The following is a 22,174-nucleotide window of genomic DNA, read 5'->3' as shown; positions in this document are numbered from 1 at the left end:
GCTCGGGAGGGAGAGAGACTGAGTGGGCAAACTGGGGATGCGAGGGCGCCGGGAGCCAGCGAGGGAAGGTTGTCCTGGGACAGCTGACAGGTTCCCCTGGACCCGTGTGAGGGGCCCGGTGGGTGGCATTGCTGGGCAGGGCTCCACGTTTCCCGTTGGAGGTGGGGTGTGAGAGGAGGAGCTGGTGGCTCTGGGCCCAGGGCCTCGAGACCAGGAGGGATTGTGGCACTGGGCTTTCCATTCCCCGGGCCCGAGGCACAGAAACCATGGCCTGGCCTCAGGGTCGAAGAGGTGTTACCACATCAGGGCTCTCAAGGCAAAATGGGCCATAGACTCAGAGGTGCCAGGGTTCTGGGCCTTGGTATGAGTACACACACGGAGAGAAAGAGAAATAGGGGGACCCCTCCATGACACGGCCTCAGCCTTCTCAAATCTCAAATCATAACATGCTAAGATGGCCTCATTTTCTGTGCCTCTCAGGAAGGCCCCTCGCTCGTGGGCAGAGCCTCTGAAGCCCGCAGTGGCTGATTGTGGCCATCGTCTCGGCAGAGCTGAGGCTCTCCGGGCGGCCCACGCCTCCCTCTACCACTGGCTGCGCTTGGCGAACCCCTCTCGCCCGCCCTGCCTGTTCCGCCTTCCGTCCGGCTCTCTCAGTTCTATCCCTTCAGCCATTCCTCTCCAGCCTTTGTCCACCAGAGGCCCCCAAGTTATTGTGCAGCCAATCCTGTGGGTCCTGCGTGAGTGACTGGAAGGTATGCCCTCCCATGCCCTGACCACCATCAGCAGAAGCCCAGAAGGACATTCAGAGGGAGCCCCTAGGCCGTGTGGGTCACATATGCAGGGAGCTCCCCATACGTGCACATTTCAGATGCACCCAGAAATCACCCTTCTACCCCTAGGTCTTCAGGCTTCCTTCTACGTCCCAGTTGCTCAGATGGGGAAGCAGACACTTCAGGATTGGGATTTGGGTTTGACTGACTGCTGTTACAACCCAAAGCTGTAAGCCTTGCTTTGGGGAGTCATGGGTGGGAGAACCCAGCGGCATGTGTGTACCCCAGAGCAGTCCTGGACACTGCAGGGCCCTCTCTGAGATCCCACCTGGGGAGAAGCTCATGGTCCTTGCTGCCTGGTTGCTCGGTGCCAGCAGTTTTTGTACCAGCCTCTGGGGAGCACAGGCCTTGGTTTGTTTAAGGAGCTCTGCTCCCTTGTTCAGGGTTTTAGGACTGGGGGACACTCAGAGCTCCTGGGCCTCTCCAGCTACTCATCCTCCATAGGCATGGGGAAGGTCTGAAGGGTAGAGGGTTGTGTGACAACCAGGAATGGGGGTTGCCAAGAAGGCAACAGGGAGAGCAGTCGAATGGGGGAGGGATGTTAATCTCCCTGTGAGGCCATTTGGAACTAAAGTGCAATTTAAAAAGTAAATAAGTAAATAAAGGGAGAAGAAAAATAAGGGGAAAGTGGGAAAAAGAGTAGATTGTTAACTCCCTTACTTGCCCCAAGGCCTCCCTGGGCCCTTCCCTTTGCAAAAGAGAAATATTGCAAAAATAGTCCAGTGCCATTTTGCTTAATGCTGCCGGAAGACCAGAGAAAAGAAAACCTGAGTTCTGGTCTCCTCCCCTCATTGAAGGCAGTGTGGCCTCCCCTGAAACAGGAGAGGGGAGGAAGGCAGCAGGGTGGCTGCAGAAGGGACAGACGGAGAGCTGGGGACAGTGAGATCCAGGTACTTCACAAGCAAAACTGCCCACCTTCCTACTCGCCTGCCTCTTTCCTTGCCTCCTACCCAGTGGTTAACTTAGATGACTAAAATTTAAGGAATCTCAACATATCTGGCTGCAGCAGGGACATCTGGGGACCGAAAGATACACCTAAGTGCTTTCTCTGGGGGGAAAGGAGGGCAAGGAGAGAAGTTGCCCTGGTCCAGCGATGAACTGGCAGACAGGAAATGCGGCGATGTCAGAGGGGGCAGGTGGCAGGACGCTGGCTCCTTGGTTGAGGGTGTCTGTGCCCTGTCTGCCACGGCCCCGCATGGGAGGTGGCAGAGGCAAGAGGGCCGGTTGGCAGCCCAAGTGACAGCGCGGATCCGTGGTGGCGGCCCTCGGAGGACAGGCGACCAAGGCAGGGTGAGGGAGGAAGGAGGTGCCGTCCCCACTGCGGGGCTGGGGGCGGAACTGCGGGGCAGCGGGAGGAGGAAGGCCTGGAGAGCAGTGATGTGGCGCGGAGCCGGGGTCCACCCGGAATCGGCGTGGGGGCGGGGGAGCCAGGGCTCATTAAAAGGCGAAGCCAAACCAAGGTGGCGCAGCCCTGGGGGTTCCCGCACTCGTGAAGCCTGCGGCGGGCACGGTGTGCGGAACAGCGCGAGGCCGATGCGAGTGTTCCCCGGGACACCCAGGCCCAAGGCCCCAGAGTCTTTCCTCTTCAGAGCTAAAAAACACCACCGCCAACAGCAACAGGAAGAGATTCAGGGATGGGGAGGAAACGAAACGCCTGGTACCAGCACCCAGAGCCCGGGGGGCGTACCAGGGCGCGCGGCTCGGTGGGCGCGACCCCGCGGCGCTCACACCTGCGCCCGCCGGCGCGGAAAAGTTTGCCCGGCTGCGCGCGCCGCGAGCCCTCGGCCGGCCGGCGCCAGGGAGTGAGTCCGCGCGGCCGCCATCGAGTCGCGCTCGGCGGGGCCGGAGCGCCGAGGAGAGCGTGCAAGCGCGCGCCCGCCCGCGGCGTCCGGCCAGAGTTGGCGCGGGGGCGCGAGCGCGGGCCGCAGGGTCCTCTCGGACCGCCGCGTCCCCCTCCCGCCTCCCCTCCCTCCAGTCCCCGGGCGCCGAGTCCCCGCCTCCCTCCTCCGAAGTCTAAGGTTTGGGCAATCGCTGAGCCAATAAGGCTGGCCGCCCGGGCCGGTGCGCTGAGGCCGCGCGCACGAGCGTGAGGGAGCGGGCGCGGGGCGAGGGCGCGCGTGTGAGGAGCGCGCGCGCGAGAGGGGACGGACGGAGGCGCGCCTGTAGGAGCGGGCGCGGGGCGGGCGAGCGCGAGCCCATTCACTCCAGCCTCCCGCGGGCGGGCGCGCGCGCGGGCGGGCCGAGCTCTGCTCTTTCACCTGCCGGGGCGGTGCGGGCTGGGCCGGGAGGAGGCGGTACCGCGGCCGCCCTGCCAATCACCTCGGCGCCTGGCAGCGCCCCCGGCCGCTCCCGCCCGCCCGCCCGCCTGCCCGCTCCCTCCTGCCAAACTGTTACCCTGAGTGTTACCGTCAGGAGCAATGACATCAGGGCTTTAAAACAACTTGTTATTCGGGGAGTAATCAGTCGCAATTAGGCATTAATTAAGTATTATGAAAGTTGATTATTTAAGTGAATTCGGCTTTCGACTCTCCGACTATGGTGAGTACCGGAGTGGGGCGGGGAGGGCAGGGGGCGCCGCCGCGGGGCTCCGACCCTGGCGCGGGGGCGGGGGCGGCGGGAGCGGGGCCGGGCGCGGGCAGGGGCGCCCCTCGGCCTCGGGGGCCGGCCGGGTCCCCCGACCCGGGCCGCGTCTATAAATAGTTTCTCTTTTAGTTTAATAAACTCGAGAGCAGAGAGGAGCTGCTTTGAGTGTGCAGTGCCGGAGCGCCAGAGAGAGAGGGGCGGGAGGGAGAAACTTTCGCTCTCCCTCCGGGTCTCCCTTCTCATTTCTCCCCCAGGCCCGGGGACTTGACCGCCCCTCGATGGGGGAAGGGTGCGGAGAGCGGAGGGGGAAAGCTGGGGTGGGTAGTGGGGGGCACTGCGAGAGACTAAACAGATTTCTTTTCTTTCCTCTTCTTTTTTTGGCGTTCCTCGAAGAGTTTGGGACCAAAGAGAGGAGAATGGATCTTGGTACAGGTACCGGCCGGTGGGAACCAGGGGTGGCTCTTTCACTTTTCTTTCGGTTCTTTTACGGAAGTTATTATTTTTAGCCCAATGAGGTAGCAGCTGAGCGGGGCGCGGGGGGGTGCTGGTCTGGAGAGGGTCCGGTGCGGGCTGCGCTTCTTGCCTGGGTTTCTGGATCGTGAGGCTTCCGATGATATTATTGTTATTATTTGTTACTTGCTTAGGGACTGTGACTAATTTGATGCTTGTCATTGTGAAAGAACCTAGGGGAGAGGGAGCTGGGGGGCACACAGAGAGAGGATTTAGGGGGTTTTCGTGGGGTTTTTGTTTTTTGCTCTCCGTGTTTTTTGAACGGCTGCGTGTTTTTTCTGTTTCTTTTTTTTTTTCCTTCTCCAGCAAAGATCTCTGTGTATCTGGCTGTGGGGTGTGTGTTTTTATTTTTTCAGTGGGGGATGGTTTAGTTTTTGAAAGCAGCGTCCTGTTGGGAAAGGCGGTTAGTCTGGTTTCGGGGCGACTCTCTCAAGGTAAAGGAATTTAATTTATGTGGGACGAGGCTGTGTCGGGTGATCAAGCTGCTTATTATGGCCAATGAGTATTTTTCACCTGAGAATCCGTGGGATGAGGCGGCTGTTATCAGTTCAAAGTGAGGGGCCCAGGACTCTCTCCCATCCCCCTTAGCCCCTACCCTGGGAGAGGGTAGACCAGACAAACTACTGAATTTGGACGTATGGGTTTTGGGGGGCCTAGCATGGCGCCTAGGTTAGGGTTCCACATAGCATAGTGCTGGCCTGGAGCAGAGTTTATGCTGAGATTTTGGTGTGTTGTTGGTTTTAATCTAATTGTATTCAACATTTCTCTTCTCTTCCTATCTGAGGTTCCAGTCTGAGCCCAGAGTGAGGTTTACTTTACGTTCTTCAGGCTTTCCCTTAGCCCTCTGTACTGAAATGGAATTTTGACCAGGCCCCTCATCCTAGGCTGACAAGAGCGCTGTCTTCTTGCTAAATGTCTTTAAGTCAGTGATAAACAGGTTCATAATTCATTGAGACTGATCTCTGAACCCTTCTGTTTCATTTATAGAAGGTGGTATGGGTGACTGTTAGAGTGGTTGTTTATAATGGCCCAAGTTCATGGCATTGCCCCTTGGGATCCATGGGCTGACATTTGACCTCCTGAAGTCAAAAGGGAGTGGGCAGAGAGGGCAGGAGGCAGCCCTCTAGGGGTTGCCTAGATGGGGGCCCAGGATGGGTGACAGGACATGGCAGCGGCTTTGGGAAGGAGAGAAGTGTGTTTGTTGGGGAAGGAATATTAATACTATGTCCAGCCAGGTGTGATCTTGGAGAATTCGATGTGGAGGTCCTGGGGACCTCTGTGCCCAGGAAAGGTGCAACAACCCCTGCTGGGCAAAGTGATTAAGGTGTCTAAGGCCACTGCTGCCACCCTGCCCCTCCCTGCCCTTCACTCCCACAGAGAAGCAGCCCCCCCCCCACCTCTAATCAGGTGCCTCATCGCCTCCCTCTCAGGCCCCACCCCCTTTCTTCAGAAATGCCCCCCCCCATCCCAGCTAAAAGCAGACTTTATAGATGGGCCGGTGGTGGTAATGCACCACCCCCTACCTGGGACAGGTGAGCCTCTGCTGTGGGCAGGCACAGGGGACCTAGGCATTACTTGGCTGGAAGTCGGGCCCTCAGCTTCCTCCTTCTAACCCAGAGGCCAACTGGAGCTGGAGTCCACCCTCCTGCCCTATTCCCACCTGCTGTCGGGGCACGACTCCAAAGCCCTTCTGAAGGGTATCCCCGACTGGAGAGAGGGCCTCCTGGGCCTGCAGGTGGCAGAACCTCTTGTAACATCTTTCCCAGCACTTACTTCTCCCAGCCCTCTAGGGACAGGCTCTGGAAACTTTTCCTAGAAGTTAGAAGGGCCCCTGTGGTCAGCTCTGGTCCCTCCCGTAGCTGGAGCAGGGCCCTCCCAGCAGGACCCAGGCCTGGACTCTGGCCGCTCAGTGAGAGGAGGTCCAGGGTGTCAAAGTTCTGACTGTTTCCTGGAGAAGTCATCTGGTGATACCATCTCAGCTTTTTCTTTGAACTTGAAAGTTTCCCTTAATCTCAGAACTTCAGAAGAAAAGCACTTTTTCCCCTCTTCACAAAAAAAGGGAAGCAGGTGGGAGCTCTGAGATCCCCCTCTGCGCCTGTCTCTGGGCTCACTGCGTGCTCATCTTTCCTCAACCTCTGGGATGTACTTCTGCACACAGCCAGGGCCAGGGGCCTCGTTTCTGGCCTGGACTCATTGCTGATGTGATGAGGGGCTCTCTTCTTTTGGGGAACCACAGGCAGCTTCTGCCGAGGGCCTCTCTAGCACAGCACAAGGCTGGAGACACAGGGCCCAAAGGGTTGCTGGTACCAGGGGACCCAGTAAGCGCTGGGTCGTGGGTTAACATCACTCCGGGTCTAGGTTCTGAAGCGTTACAGCCACAAGCAGTTCAGTGGTGGGAGAACCAGGGCTTCTCAGGAGGGGACAGCAGAACCACAAGACCCTCAGGGGCCATGTGGACCCCTTTTCTTCCACCATAGTTCGGCCAAGGGCTGGATCAGTCTGGAGGTCTTGAGCGATAAAAAATGCCGATGTCGTCCTCGTTCACCAGGCCCCGAGATGACAGCAAATTTACATTTTTTAATTAAACTAGCAGCCAGTTTTTATGAGAGGGGGTTGGGTTATGCAAATCAAATGGTTGTGTACGGAAGATTAGGAGAGTTTGGGAATAAATTCCACAAATGCTAATAAAAAAAAAAAGGAAAGAGAAAGAAAGGGAGGGAGGGAGGAGAGAGAGGAAGAGAGGAGGACATAGTTCCATTAGGCCCTTTTAGAGTGATTTCCCTGGGGGAGGGAGTCAGGAGGGGGAGGGGAGGAGGCAGGAAGCTTTCAGACACAGGTAAGTCCAGGCTGCAGTTGGGAAGCTCCCCAGGATTAGGCCCCGCTAGGCTGATTCCTAGGCCCTGAAAAAAACTGGAGGCCAGGGTGAAAAATGGCTTTGAAACAGCCGTAGAGCTTTGAAAAGGAACTTGCCCCTGATTCTTGAGGATCTGGTCGTAATTGCCCCCACTCTCCCTAGGGAGGTCTTGAGGAGAGGGGGAGGGGCCGTCCAGGGCTAGAGCTGTCCATCAGAGGATCCAGGGTAGGCTCTGCCAGGTAAAGGGCCAAACAGGCAAGAGAGCAAGTTCAAAGGGCTGACCAGGGACCACGGGGGGAGCCATGAGGGGCACCACTGCCCACTTGGCGCTGTGGCTGTAGCTGTGTTGTCAGGGTGAGTCAGGGGGAGGGATCAGTGCTGCTTACTGAGCCAGGCCTGCTTCTTTTTCCCTGGGATAAGCTCTGCTGGGACTCCAGGCCTGGACCCCCTTACACTGCATACAGACCAACCCCACCCCCCGCACCCCACATTGTATCCTGGCCCCAGCCTCGGCTGTGGACGAGGCCACGAATGATGGGGTCAAGGGAGCTGAGACATGCTGGCTTAGTAGCCTGGTTCTTGGAGTGGATGTCCACATGCTGGCCACGTGCTTCGCGGACACCACAGTCTCGAGGAGGGGAGAGGAAAGGCCGCAGGCTTCTTCCAGGCAGTAGCTGACCCCAGAGAGCAAAGAATTTGCCTTCCCCAACCCAAAGTTGCTGCTCTGAGTGTCAGCCCACCTCCAGACCCTCAGGACTGCTGTGAGCCACCGGTTCAAGGCCAGGGCCTTGCCAGGAGTGGAGGCTTCTGGGAACCTTGCTGGCTCTGGTCACACTGGGGCCTGGGAAGGTTCTTGTGCTGTTTCTGGAGGAAGAGAGTCCATGCTGAGTTTGGGCCAGAGCAGGTTGTCCTCAGTTTTTCTTCCTCGAGCCTTTACTTGGCCAGGTACACCCACTCAACCAGTCTAAGCTGGGGCCAGTCCCTACGGTCAGGTTGGGCGCTGGTTTTGCCAGTCTGCTGCAGGGGGTAGGTGCTTCAGTGCCGTCTTGGCAGGAAGGAGGAGTCGGAGCCAAGGACAGGATGGGCCGTCTCCGAACTCGTGAGCTTCCTGGTACCGTTCAGAGGCCGGCTGTGACGTTTGGGGGGGCGTGAGCACCGGCTGACCTTTAAGGCCTCTGGTTGTCCAGCTCCCAACCTGATTTTACTGAGAGGGTTCAGTGGGGCATTTGGGGGACGGGTTGAGTGGACGAGGTGAGAAGCACACATTTGGACCTTTTCTTTGGAACAAAGCATTCGAGACAGGCAGCTCTGGTTTGCGAAGTGGCCCCTTGAACCAGCCCTGGCACTGGTTATAAGATACAGGAGCAAAACTCTGGATATAAGGCCTGCAGTAGCCTTCGCCGTCACTGCTGGTGTTCCCCCATCCCCCAGAGCCAGGGCATCGGGCTGAGTTGCAGCTTGGGTTTTTATGATGGCAAAATAAAATAAATGGAGACACCTTTGGAGGGCTGAGTCACGGCAGCAGCATCTCCTCATTAAAGCTGCTGCCCCTGGCTCAAGTCCCTGGGCAGAGGATTGGGTGGGACCCAGGAGGCTGTGGGCCCAGGCTTCTCCTCTTCCTGGACCCTGCCGGGTTAGTGATGCACCTGCCCCCTCCGTCAGCCTCCTCTGCCTGGCCCACCGTTCTTAGAAGAGTCAGGCCATTTCTTTACCCCTGTTCCCCACCCTCGCTCTCCCACCCCAGGCCCCAAGGCTTGTCCTTTGCACTGCCCTCCCTGAGCTGTTGCCTTTTTTTTTTTTTTTTGCGGTACACGGGCCTCTCACTGTTGTGGCCTCTCCCGTTGCGGAGCACAGGCTCCAGACGCGCAGGCTCAGCGGCCGTGGCTCACGGGCCCAGCCGCTCCATGGCATGTGGGATCCTCCCAGACCGGGGCACAAACCCGCGTCCCCTGCATCGGCAGGTGGACTCTCAACCACTGCACCACCAGGGAAGCCCCGCTGAGCTGGTTTTTAAACCCTGACCGCCCAGGCTGCTACCCCATCTCCTCTTGCCCCTCCTTTTCCTTCTCCTCCTCCTCCTCTTCAGGGGGGGAAGGAAGTTGCTCTGTAGTAATGACAGCCTGTGGGTCCCCAAGGCAAGCAGCAGCTGTTCTGGGGTAGCTGGGCCAGAGTACAGCAGGAAGAGCAAGGAGCCAGGGAACAGGAGGAGGGCTGGTGGTCCCAGCGAGCGGAGGAGAGGAGGCTGCTTCTCTGGGATTGATTGGAAAAAGTGGCAACTTGGTGGTCCAGCGTTCACCCCTCTGGCTGCCTGACCACAGCATAGCATCCTCATACCCCAGACTCGTCAGGACATATCGTGCCCTGAAGGGGAGGAAATCCCATGCAAGTAGTGAGGTCTGCAATTCAGTAAGCACTGGGGAGCACCCGCTGTAGGAGCTGCAGAAATGAAGGCCGCCTGGTCCTTCCCAGGTTTCTGGGGTCTGTCTGGTGGAGGGAGACAGGTGCGTTTATCTGTCGCACCAGGTGGGCGTGCTGGGGCTGAGAGCCCAGGGAGCTTTGTGAAGGAGTGGCCTTTGAACTTGACAAAGGATGGGAGGTATTGGGACAGATAGAGATAGACAAACGATGTTTCCTGTATCACCCACACCTTCTAGACTTCCACCAGCCTCTTCTCTCTACTGCCTTGTACTCCTCTCCCTCCTCCACCCCACAGCCCACCGCCCCTGGCTGCTTCCCATTGTGCAACCACAGTTTTCTGCCTCTTCTGGCCCAGGCCGCCCAGCTCCCTAAAGCCAGACCCTCCTGCCTACCTTCTTGCCCCTCCCCCTTTGCCACCTCATACCCAGTTGGCCCTGGAAAGAGACAAGAGATCAGAGGTTGGCTGGGGGCCTGCTGCTCTGAGCACCTGGTTATACCCATGACATTGGTGTGTCAGGGCGGCACTCAGGCTTCTGTACCCTGACCCAAGAGACCAAGGCCGGGAACCCTGCTTTCTTCTGCTACCGCTTTTTGTAATGGTGACCATATTAGAGTTAGCTCTGCGTTCACGTCTCCTCCGAGTGTGCGGTACAGGGCTGGTCTCGCGCCTTTCCACTGTGAGTGCTGGTGGAATTGATTGATTCATGGGCCTCTTCGCCAACTCCTCTCCAGCTTCTTAGTGGGGGCAGCAGGAGGCAGGCAGGAAACGTTTGGTGATTCCCTTGGGACCTGGGCTTTTGCTCCTCGAGAGCTTTCTACGCCTGGTTTACAGGAAGGAGTGGGGCTGGGGTGAGGGATGACACGAAGGGGGAAAGTGGGCATAAGGATGAAGGTAGGCGTGAGTGGTTGGTGGGGGCCCCATTAGCTGCTAACCATGACCGGGTTTGGGGGCGGGGGGGTCTTGCCGTGAGGTCACACTTGCACACGCAGTCTGCTGCCCTGGAGGGGACGGGGGCAGTAGCCAGTGGGTGGTCCAGGACGTCGCTGTATCTCCTCCCGTGCCCGTCTCCCCGCAGCAGACCTCGCTATGGCATGCTCCTCCTTTCTAGGTCCTGCTCACACTCCCAGGACCCCTCCAGCCGGGTACCCGCAGTGCAGGGAGTAAGGCCAGAAGGAAGGGTGGCTCGTGCTGAGGCCTACCCCACGCTGCCAGGGCTTTGGGTCTCTGCCCCCTGGCGTGGTGTTTGGGCTGCTCCTGAGCGGGCTGTGGGGTCTGTTCTTAGAGCTTCCCACGGGCTGCCTCCTGGGGGCTCTTCTGGACTCGCCGTCCTGGCCAGTGCCAAGGGGCCAAGGCAGAAGTGACGAGGGCCCCCTTGCAGCCTTCTGACCGGAGGCTTGCTGACAGCAGGTTGGTCCACGATGTGGCTTCGGAGCCACACAGACACGTGTGTGGCTCCAAAGACCAGGGATTCCCAGAGGAAAGCTTCCCGAGTTGGACCTTGACGTACGTTGGCCTTTTAGTATAGGGCTTTCTCCATGAACTAAGGGGCCCCTGGAGGCGGGGGGGGGGGGGGGGGGGGAGGGGAATATGCTGCGTGAGAGCAGGAGATGCATCGGGTGGGGGACTCCAGCCCAGTGACAGAGCAGGAGGCATCCAGGAAGCCAGCAGGGAGCGAATTCTAGAACTTTGTGTCATCAGGAAATGCATCTTCTCCTTGGCATCGCTCTTCTCTCCCTCGAGGCCCGTGCCTCCCTCCTTGCCACCCCTCAGCCAAAGAGCTCGAGGCCCAAGGCCAGCCGGGAGGGCTGCCTGGGAGATAGGGGAGCCTGGGGAGGGGTAGACCAGGTGTCCCACTGCCCGGCAGGGGGCGTCCCACTGCATCTGCCCCGGTTCCAGGGACGGGGATGTTGGTCCGGGGTCTGGTCCAAGCCTTCTGGCCAAGGGTGAGGGGAGGAGGAGCCTGCCCTCCCCACCCCCAGAGGTTCCTTGGCTGAGTTTGTTTTGCCAGGGTGACCTGTTTAATCATCTCATTTTCTGGTGCCCGTTTATTCCTTGTTTCCACGGTTACGGCCCCATTAAGGGGAGAAGCAATAAGGCAGTGAGTCAAACAGGTAATAAAAACATTAAAGCCCATGTGCACAGAGGAAGGGCGGGCGGGTGGGAAGGGGGCTCAGCGAGGTGAGACGGCCCAGAGAGAAGCAGAGGTAAGAGGCCGCCCGGCCTCGTCCTCCAGAGGCCACTGAGAGAGCTCCTGGCAGGAGGAAACAGAGGGCCGCTCCCCACGCCCCTGCCTCTGGGCTGCGCCCTTTGGGGGCCAAGACCCAGTACGAGCTTAGAGCCATCCCCAGCCCTTGGTCCCCTGGCAACAGGCTGTATGTTGGGAAGTAAAACAGGAAGGAGAAAAGTGAGAGCGACAAAAGCCTCCGCCAGGACTCTGGCCGGCTGGTTGTGTGACCTGTTCGCAGCCTCACACTGTGCGGGTGGGGGATGATTTCTGACACTGTTTCCAGCTCTAGAACTTTTTTCTGCCAACTTTATCAGAAAGCATATTTGTGGTGAGTGCTGCTAACAGGGCCAGTCTGGTGAGTAAATATTCCTGGTGTGGACAGCCCTGTGACCTTGAGAGGGAAGAGCTTGGCAGGGGGGCCAAGGGCATGTAGGGCGAAGAGGCCAAGTGGTCCCAGGGCTGGGTTGGGGGCCTTCCGAGGACGGGTAAGGGGGCCACCGGGGTTCGGTTTCTCCCCAGCAGCACGGGGAGCGACACTTAGCTCAGGCTGAGCAGGGTGACTCTCCCATCGGGGCTGGGCCTGGAGCCCTTGGTGTTGCTCCCGGGGAGGACTGGCTGGCAGGTTCTCCTGTGGCTCCGTGAAGAGGCTGCCCTCTCTCCCTCCCTCTTGGAAGTGGAAGCTGAAAGGAAAGTCAGCCTCTGGCCCGGCCCCTCTGAGCCCAGGGCCACGTGCCTTGGGAGCCTCCTGAGCGTCCCTGCCCTTGAGGTTGACAAGTGAGCAGACTGGGTCAGTGGGGCTGACCGGAGGGGAGAGGGAGAGGCTGGCCAGGAAAAGCGGGGTCAGGTAGGAGCAGCGGGGCGTTTAGGCACTTGAGCCACCTCCCCCTCCTGGTGGCCGAGAGGATGGCTCGGGGCCACCCTGTGACCGGCGAGGACCGTCTTTCTTCTTCTCTCCGGTGTGTTGATCCTTTGCAAACTTGCAGAGGTCTGTGTATCCAGTTATTAATTTCAAAGTTGATTTCTGACTGGACAGGGAGAGAAGAAGGTCTGGGGAATGGGGGAAACCCTCTGGCTGGGAAGTGTGTCTTGGGAACAGGCCTAAATGAGTTAATATTCCGATCAAACAATTAAAAATAGAAAATGCTCCCACGGCACCAGCTGCCGAGGCTTTTCAGCCACTGTCACCAGTAGGTTCACGGGGCAGGTGGTGCTAGAGAGGAGCGTTTTCACAGACAGCAAATATCAGAGATGACGGTGTGCCCCCCACTTCCCTCCCAGGACCCAGGACAGTTGTTTAGGGGCTCCCAGTTCTCCTTGAACTCCCCTCCGGGGCCGGGAGCCAGGGGTCTGTGCAGCTTCAGGGCTGCCCTTCTCCTCTCCAGGGCCCAGCCGCGGCGGTGAAGTCATCACCAGATGCCTGGGTAATTGCTTTAAGAATCTAACTTAAAATAAGATGAAAACTTATATTCCTGGGTAAGGAGTAATTTCCCATCGAATAGTAAATTAATGAAAGGATTATACCAGCGGGCCTGGCCGGGAGGCCGTGCTCATCTGATAAATCCAAGTGGCTTGGACAGAACAGTTCTGGCCCAGGGGCTCCCCTGGACCTCAGGCCACGCCCTGCTTCCTGGCTCCTCTGGGGCTCTGCCCTGGCCTGCTGAGTTGAGAGGACATGTTCCATGTATGCTCAGGGTCCCCTTCAATGCCGGGGACCAGCTTTTCAAATCCCCAAGGTGGGAGGGGCTCCAGTCTGACCTCCCACCCCACGTGGGCAGTGCACCCAGGAGGTGGAGCGCTTCTCTTGACACCCAAGAAGGAGGGGCTGCGGGAGCAGTTTCCAGCTGTCACTCCATGTGGTCAGCAATGTAGTGACTGCCCGCCCTGGCTTGCCCAGGACTGGAAAGACCCATGGCCCGTGAACCCCCTCAAGCCTGGAGGCAGAAGGATGGGCTTATTGATGCAGCCCCTCCCTCAGGGTCCTGGCGAGCCCGAGCACCTGAACTATGATAGTCTCAGCCCAGGATGGGTTACTTAACAACTGGCACCACCGAAAACCGCCCGGCTCCGGCTCCGTGGGCTGCGTTCAGCCAGGTGCGTGTGGACTCGAGCGGGTGTGCACACACACCTCCCCAGGCACGACAGGCCACTGCCTGAAAACCTCTGCTGGGCGTAGGAGAGGCCTTGCAGCTGAGGCCCCACTCCTCCCCACCCTGTTGACACTGAGCCCCTCCCCCCATAGTGGAAGGGGTGCGACATGCAGAATCATGATGGCAGAAACCCCGTGAGTTCCCCCAGTGCCCTCCTTCCAGGAGACTCCAGGCACACCACACCTATTATCCATTTCTTCTCATCAGTTCCCTCGGAGAAAGACACAGGGAGTTGTCCCGTTTCACCAGTGGGGAAACAGGAGGCCCAGAGACACTTAGGGATTTGTTCCCAAATGCAGGGAGACAGACCCAGAGTAGGGCTTCCCCAAGGACCGTTCCAGTGGCAGCGTGGAGTGGAGGCCACTTTCAGCCCTGGTTATTGACTGTGCTGCCTGGCCCACATCCCCATCTCTGGGCTCCACCTATATCCCAGCTGTAACACGTGGACGCATCCCCGGGCCTTCCCTGCGAGGTAAAAGGCAATTGTTGATGCAAATGCATTTTGAACTTTTTGGAGGGCGCCTCCTCTAAAGGCGTTCATTATTGCCTACCTCCTGAGAAAGGGGTGCTCCCGTCTGTTTGCAGGGAAGTAGCAAAGGGGAGTTGAAAAACATTCTGACTTGTTTCTGTAGAAATGGGAATGAATGGACTGGACACAGCGTTCTTCAGGAAGAAAGTCTGAATGGACGGGCATTCTCCTGGGATGCATGTTTGTCAGATATGTTTCTGTGTAAGCATGGCTTTTGTTGGAAGGAAAGATCGGGAGACCCTTGCAGCTCAGCTCACCACTGGCCCTCACTGCTTCTAGAAGTAACAGGGCTACCTCGGGAACTGTACAGGATCACCTTGCTGCTCTGCAGACAGCTAGCTGTCCCTGCATGGGGTTTGCGTCTGGGGGCTGTGTTGAGTTTGTGTAGGTGTCATCTGAGAGAGGACCCGCCCTTTGCCTGGTGTTAACCACACCATGCTTTCAGGGGTGGGGAACAGCCAGGTGTTCTTGGGAAGACACGTGCTGCTTGAGTGGCCTATTCCACCCTCCCACCCCAGAGGGAGGAATTATGGGGCAGTAGGACTGAGAATTCCTAGTCTAAACAACCTAGCAAAGCGTGCTCCGAGAGAGAGCCAAGCCAGAACCACAGATGGTGTGATCCAGGGTTGTAACGGGAAGGACGGTGGCTTTGAATGTTAGATGTTATGTGACAGTTGCTGTCCAAGCAGACAGATCGGTGAATTCCAGGCTGCAGGGATTCTGAGCGGGCCCTCCTTTATTTATCTTCTCTTCCACCCGAGGTGGGGGGACAGGAGTGGATTAGACAGAAAGGACAGGCAGCCCTAGAAAGGCAGGTGGAAGGAGCACGAGAAAGGTAGTCAGCCTGGGAGCACCCTGGCTCTGGCCACTTGAAACATACCATCCCGGGCCAGAGGTCCTAGCCCCTTGCTAGGACCATATGGGTCCCTTTCCTTGGCCTGCCTGATAGGAAGGGTCACTTTGGGGCTCCTGGGAGACCTTCAGATGGATGGCAAATGGAGCTCCTCCCTTGAGACCCGGAGGCGGGACCAAGAAGGAGATGGGGATGTTTTCTGTTTCCGGGTCCCTTGGGGGCCCAGGGGCAGATTGAGACCAGGCTCCTTGCAGGGAAGGTGTTAACAAACAGCAGGTGATTAAACATGACAAGCAGTGACATTTCTGTGCAGGGTTCTCAGTCCCGGCAATGCCAAGAATGAAGCTATAAACCCTGACATTTTGTGTTATGCACTGAGAGGTTTTTAATAGACCTTTCTCCCTCTTACCCAGTCAACTTCTCTTCCCCTCCCTCGCCTCCCCTCACTGTACCTGCTGCTCCCACAGAAACCTCCTGCCTCCCCATCCAGCCTGGCCTCCTGGAGCCTGCCTGGGCCCTCTGGCTCTGGGTGTCTCTGCAGGTCTCTGGCCTCTCCCTCCACTCGTCCTCAGGGCCCTTTCCCTGACTGCTGGGCTGGGCATTCACTGCCCTCCAAGTCTCTCCGTTTTCTTTGATCTTTCCTGTTGCCCCGTGCCCCCTCCCCCATCCTTCACTCCCTCACCTCCTTTTTTTGGGTCCTGATCTCACAGCCTCACCCTCTGCTGCGGCTGTCCCAGTTGTCTGCAATGGCAGGTGGCTGTCCCCGTGCCCTCTGTGTGTTAACATTTTCAGACGGACTTGATAGTGGGGGGAAGGGAGATCGTGGGGCTTGGGATGGGATTTTTCCCCCATCTTTTTTTCAATTTCCTTTTCTCCTTTTTTGGGACAGAGAAAGGAGTAGCGGGAGAGAATTGCACTGTACGACAAACAGTTGCTGGATTTATTCAGCAAGGGCCTGGCCGGCAACAGTTGTTCCTCTCCCAGAGAAATGTGGGAACAACTGGGGCCTCTTTTGTTCTCCAGGCAGAGCCCTGCGAAGGGCATTTGGAGGTGAGCCTGAGGCTCAAGAGGGCCAAAGACCCAAGAGAAGGGGTTTCCGACTCAGTCCCACCCAGTCCTACCCTCGCAGATAGGAAGGGCCCTGGAGCTCCACAGGGCTTGGTAGAGAAGTCAGGCCACACCCCCAATCCCAGCTCTACCCCTTACGAACTTGAGAAGCACTTAGTTTTCTGTATCCGTTCAGTAAATATTTATTGGGTCAGGCGCTCTGCTAAAACAGTGGTCCCCTCCCGCAGATCTTGCCGTTTAGCTAAATAGAGGGGTCATTAACCAAGTTATATTACAGAAGTGCTATCTAAGGGAGCAGGGTGTGATGAGAGGGCAGAGGAAGGGGGCCCTGCAGTTTGCAGGGCTTCCCAGAAGAAGTAAAATTTCAACCGGGACCCCTGAGGGATGCACAGGAGGAGGGGTAGCCAGGCCCAAGTCGAAGGAGTGTTTCCTGAGTTGAAGGAGTGAGTGGGGCGAGAGGCGGGTACTCCCGCGCCACAGGTGCTGGCTGGCAGGCCGGAGATGGGGGGGAACCTCACCACCCCACTGTGGCTGTGCCCCTTCGAGCTCTGGGCAGCGGACCCGGAACTTGCTCTGCCAGCCACCCTTCTACCAACTCGGCTGTCTGTGCCAGGCATGGTGCATCAGGGGCAGAGCCAGAAGTCAGCTCAGCTCTGCCCCAGGGGGAGGGAGAGTGACCAGGAAGTGTGTAAGTGCCCCCGAGGTCTGGGGCTGCTCCTGCCTTTCCTGGGCTCCCTAGCCTACTCTGCTGAGGACTCACGGAAGAGAGGGCAGGAGAGAGGATGCAGCCCTGCGTGGAGGGAAGAGTGGCTGGAGGAACAGGAGCCCAGCGGAGCCGCCCCCCTTTCCTTCTGCACCTGCTGGCCTCCCAGGCAGAGCCTGGGCCTGGACACCAGGAAGCCTTCCTGGAACTCACAGTTGGCCTCCCCTCTGTGCCCTCAGTGGCGTGGGGAATGCTTTGGAGCTGGTGTGTCTTCCCCATCAGAATCTGAGCTCCCTGATACCTGAAACCGTTCTCTCTGGATCCCTAGGGCCAGCGGGGACAGTGCCCATAAGGTACTTGGGATGTATTTGAGAAACTCAACTGACCCAGGAAGAGGAGGACTTGGGTTAAATAACCCTTAGGGCAAGATCCGCGAGGAGCCTGCAGACTGACCGTGGGTCCCTGGTGTCCAGGAAGACTGGCTCCAGGTTCAGGTCCAGGTTCAGCTACCTCACCCAAGCCCAGAATCCTTCAGCCATAGCGATGGGGCAGCCCTAAAGCCTGCTGCCTGGAAGGGCCTCACTGAGAGCTTCCAGAGTCAGACCCAGGACACCCCACCTCCATGCGGGTCCCCTGAGAGGGAGGACCAGGTTGGCTTCCTGTCCCCATAGAGGGTCTAGGGCAGGTTTCAGCCATAAATCCCCTTCCTCACCCCATCCCAGTCCTGCCTTCCTGCCAGACTTGGCCTGAGTCCCACATGCTACCCCTTGTCATCCAATTCCCAGCGTCCAGCCAGGATCCCGCGAAGGGCCCAGAGGCCCAGGCTCTCTTGGCCCTCAGCATCTCAGAGGGAGGGGGCGTGCCGAAAGGGGAGGCGAGGGGAGTCCCAGAGCCCGGACTTGGCCCTCTGCCCCTGTAGATCCGGAGCCAGGTTTTACTGTAATCCTTACATCCTGTTGCAGATCCTTAATCAGCTGGAGCCCAGGTTGGGCTGGACCCTGTGGTGACACTCAGGGCTGTAGCCTGGAAAACCTGAAGTGGAGCTTCCGGAGTTGAGGTTGGGGGCTGTGAGGAGGAGGCGGAGGGAGAGAAGGGAGCTGGTGCAGGCACAGGATGTGGACAGAGCCCAGGCCAGCCACCCACCCGACCCAGGCTGGGGGTGGAGGAGCAGAGCAGCTGTTGCAGGCTGGGAACCGGGGATACGGGAGGATGAGCAGGGGCCCACATGGGGCCCCCTGGAGAACACGGGAGTCTGTGGGGGCCGCCATGTTGCCTGTTAGCACCATGGAGACAGCTGGCCCTGGAGTCGCTCTGATAGTGAGCAGGGCCTTAGCCAGGAAACAGCAGAGAGGTGACCCTGGATGATGTTGGTTCCAGGGGTCTTTACCTACTGGGCCTAAGTCCAAGGCTAGAAGTGGTCCTGCTCTGCTGGGAGCTCTGCCTCGTGAGGAGGGATGAGGCAGAGAGCCCAGGAGAACTGTCTGCCCTGGGTTGGGAGCAGCAGAGGCCCCTTAGCAGGGTAGCAGGATCCCAGGATCGTCCCTCCTTTTGCCAGGGGCAGCCCAACTCTGGCAGTCCAGCCCAGCTCTGCAGTCCCTGCATGAATCAGGGGAAGAGTTGGGGGCAGCGGGGGAGTGTACCCCTTCTAGACCTCACCCTCTTTCAGCCCAAGGAGCAAGGATGGAGGAGAATGAGGGGAAATGCACAGGCCAGAGATAGCCGTGGAGCGGAAGCCAGGAGTGGGCTGGCTGGCAGCGGGCGGGCACATGGGCGTCTGTCCTGCCAGGGGCCCAGGCTGGCTATGCAGACAGCCTCTTTTCTATATGGAAATGAAGAATTTAGGCTAATGGAGCTCAACCATCTCTAATTTTGCGATGGCAGGAGGATTTTGATTGAAAGTAATTAAGCAAGCTAGCTGTAAAATTAATTAAAGCAAAAGGGGGGGATTTTTTATTGGATTGGATAGCGATATAGCGTCTGTCAGGCGGGGGACGGATGGGGGTGACCTGAATCCTCTGCCCTCCCCCCTCCCACTCGGGACGTTTATGTCACTTTAATCTCCTTACAGCGGCTGCTGTGCATTTGTTTGAAATAATCAAGGAAATATGGTCAGAAATTGTCAGCTTTCAGATCTAATTTACCTGACGGCCCCTGCGCGAGCCGGCATGGCCCAGGGAGTGAGCGTGCGTGAGCGGGTGGGAGAGCCCGCGTGAGCACAGAGGACACGGGGCCCTCCGGCCCCCTTCGCCAGGGCTCAGGCCCCCTCTGAGGGTGAGGGAAGGTGCTTCCTGGCCTGTGGGAAGCCCCGCCCTGGAATGGGCCCCGTCCCCCACCCACCTGCTGCCTCCCCCCTTGAGCCGTAGCCAGCTTTGGGTTTAGGGACTATAGGATCAGGGAGGTGACAGTAATTCCTTACTCCAGATGGCTGACAACTGCTAAACCCCTCCACCAGGGCCACAGTTTTAAAAATACTCCTAAATTAGGCCCCTCATGTCATCGTCATTGGCCTCAGCAAGGGGATTGTGGAGATGGGCTGTAGGGAGGGTGGGGTAGCAGTGTCATCCATGGCACCTCTCTGCCACCTGCTGCCATCCCCGCCTTCTTTCCTGGGGCTCCTGGAGGCTGTGCTTACCTGCCCGGGGCCTGCCTCTCCCAGGCCCTTCCTCTAATCCCAGAATAGCGCTTGCCCTGTCTTCCCTTCAGGGCACAGCTCCCAAGCTCTGGGGGTCTCAGTCCCTGAAAGAGGAAGCCCCTCCCGCCAGCACCGGAGCGCCTTCCATGTGCCCAGGCTCTCCCTCCCACATGGTCAGCCCCGCACGTGTCCTACTCATTTCCGGGGGTAAGCCAGGTCATAGAGCCAGATGCCACCTGTGCTTCCCTGGGAGAGTTGAGGAGCCTGAGTCCCAGGCCCTGCACCCTCGGGGTGCTGGTTCAGAACCATTTGGGGTCCTTGCCCAGGTGGGCAAATGTGGGGCTTGAGGCCTCGCCAGCAGGGAATCCATGGGGTGTTTGGGGCTGATGGGCCCTGGAGCGGCCTCCAAGGTCACAGAAAATTCCCTTTTAAGACACAGACGTGGAGCAATTTGATCTGCTGGTCATGACAGGGCCTAGGTCAGGAAATGGGCCTCTGGATTTGCTTGGTCCTGACGTGTGAGTGACCTGGGCTTTCAACAAGCCTCTCAACCTCTCGGGCCTCAAACCCCTTCCAGTTCTAAAGTTCTGTACGGATCTAGGACAGCCACCGCCCTGACAGCTGCCACCCGCAGGAGCTCCTTGTCCAGCCAGAGCTCCTTGCCGTGCCATGGGGGTAGGGGAGAAGTTGGGGGTTCTGGAAACAGCAGATTAGGATGAGCAACCTGCTCCCAGTTTGACCACCTTAGAGCATACCAGTTAGAAGGCCTCTGTCCCCACCTGCCCTCCTTGGGGCCCCGCCTTCCGCCAGTCCTTCTCCCAACCCCCAGCACACCTTCCCTGCCCACCCCCCCAACCTTGGGCGCCGTGTGGCTCAGTCAGCCTCCTCTGGCGAGGGCGTTGCAGCTCCTGTCGTTCTCCTTCGCAGCCTGGCTCCCGAGCAGAGCAGCTGGTGCCTGGGAAGCGTCGCCTGCCCCCTTCCTGAGCTCTCTCTGCCTGACCCTCTACCCTCCCCTCACCAAGGGTCCCTTATCTTGGGGCAGGGGGTGGAGCCCCAAAGACCTCTGCCTGGAAAAGAGGGGAAGGAAAGCTGCTGGCTCTTCTCTACGTCTTTGAAGCAAAGTTTGTGCCCAGATCCCAGGCCCTTGGGGCCTTGTGCTCCCCTGGCCGGCTGTGCCTGCAGGGGCCTTGCTGAGAGGCAGTGGCATGGGCGGGCACCATGGAGGCCCAGCCAAAGCGAGTTCCTGCCCTCTGTGCCCACCAGCTGCCCAGGAACCAAATCCTAGGAGACACAAGGTTAGAGAGAGCCTCTGGCCTCAGCCCAGCGTCTCACCTCCACGCGTGGCTTGCAGCTGCTCACGTCAGCCCCTGCAGCTGTGATGTGGAGGAAAGAGCAGGGGGACCTGTGCCAGGGATCTGGTGGGGCTGCTTGCCTGGGCCAGGGGCTGGCTTCTGGACTTGACACTGGGCCAGGCTGCCAACGGCAGGCACCAGGGTAGAGGGAGGCTACGGCAGAACTAGGATCCCCAGGCAGGCCCGGGCAGGTTGGCACTGAGAGAGATGGGAGAAGGCCAAGAGGAAGGTGGAGGGCACCGGCATAGTCCTCGCGGTGTCCCTGTGTCACACCCTTTGCTCTGCCCTACTTGGGAGAACCTGAGTTGGGGATGCTATACTAAAAAAACACTTTTGGGAACTAATGTTCTGTGGTGAGGAGAGAACACTGATTTTACAGAGGCTCTCCTTGGAGAGGAAGGACAGGCGAGGGCAGCAAGGCTGGCCATGGCTTCTGGGTTGCAAGGTCAGAGGACGGCCCTGGGAGAGCACCCCACCAACGTAGCCTGACAGCTGGGGCCCAGGGAGTCTGGGAGAAGGAAGAAGTGAGAGGGCAGCTTGGGGAGCTGATAAGTCTAAGGCCAGCCCGGCGGTACCTTGGTGCCCATCACCTGGCTGGCGTGAGATAAAACACGTGCATTGTTTTGCCACTAAGCATTCCTGCTGTCCCTTCTTCTCTAGCCCCCAAGGCTTTGAGGGAAATGTACTGAGCGCACTGGCCTCGTCCAGGTGGAGCCCCTCCTTTCCCCGAGGCTCCTCCCTGCCTCCCCCCACCCCTCCCCACCCCCCCACACCCAGTCCAGGTGTCTGAGCCTCTGGGTAGAACTTGTGCAGGGGGCTTCCCTGGTGGCGCAGTGGTTGAGAGTCCGCCTGCCGATGCAGGGGACACGGGTTCGTGCCCCGGTCTGGGAGGATCCCACATGCCGCGGAGCGGCTGGGCCCGTGAGCCATGGCCGCTGAGCCTGCGCGTCCGGAGCCTGGGCTCCGCAACGGGAGAGGCCACAACAGTGAGAGGCCCACGTAACGCAAAAAAAAAAAAAAAGAAAGAAAAAAAAAGAACTTGTGCAGGGAGAACAGGAGAGGCGAAGGATGAGTGGCCTGGCCTGCTAGTTGCAGGGCATCCTGGCCTTAGGCCAGCCCCCCGGGCTCGGCTCCCTGTGGACCTTTGCAAAGGAGGACTCCACCAGTGGGACCCACCTTGACCTAGTGAGCCGGGTGCTTCCCCCCTTCAGATGTGGGCCAGCATTGGTTGGGCCATCTGCTCTCCCCCTCCCAGAGGATAGAGGGGCAGTCTTGTCCCCTGAGTCCCAACTCACGCTTATTAGTAGGGGCCAGTGGCTTGAGGAGAGTTCTCAAGGGTGTACACTGCACTGCCCCGGCCACGGGAGCAGGGAGAGGTACTTGCCCCACTGGGAGAGAAGCCCGGAGTGGCTGGCGTCCAGGCCCAGGAACCATTAACCACAGGGTCTAGTGATGCCCATGGTGCCT

The 22,174-nt window shown here is 58.7% G+C and overlaps 1 protein-coding gene across 1 annotated transcript in view; it reads left to right on the top strand.

The window, feature by feature from the left end:
• LOC307175746 (zinc finger protein castor homolog 1) overlaps window positions 1–22,174 on the top strand; it is a gene marked incomplete at its 3' end in the record, with an annotated part of 105,508 nt that overhangs the window by 57,165 nt on the left and 26,169 nt on the right. Inside the window, exon 3 of the mRNA XM_079901197.1 lies at window positions 3,809–3,845. Coding sequence (XP_079757323.1) covers window positions 3,830–3,845 — 16 coding nt within the window. The 5' untranslated portion in view covers window positions 3,809–3,829. The remainder of the gene's footprint in view (window positions 1–3,808; window positions 3,846–22,174) is intronic.

Source organism: Stenella coeruleoalba (genome assembly GCF_951394435.1).
Source record: "Stenella coeruleoalba genome assembly, chromosome: 1".
NCBI lineage: Eukaryota > Metazoa > Chordata > Mammalia > Artiodactyla > Delphinidae > Stenella > Stenella coeruleoalba.
Note: the sequence above shows the minus strand (reverse complement) of the source record. Positions and strands in the feature narration are given on the sequence as shown.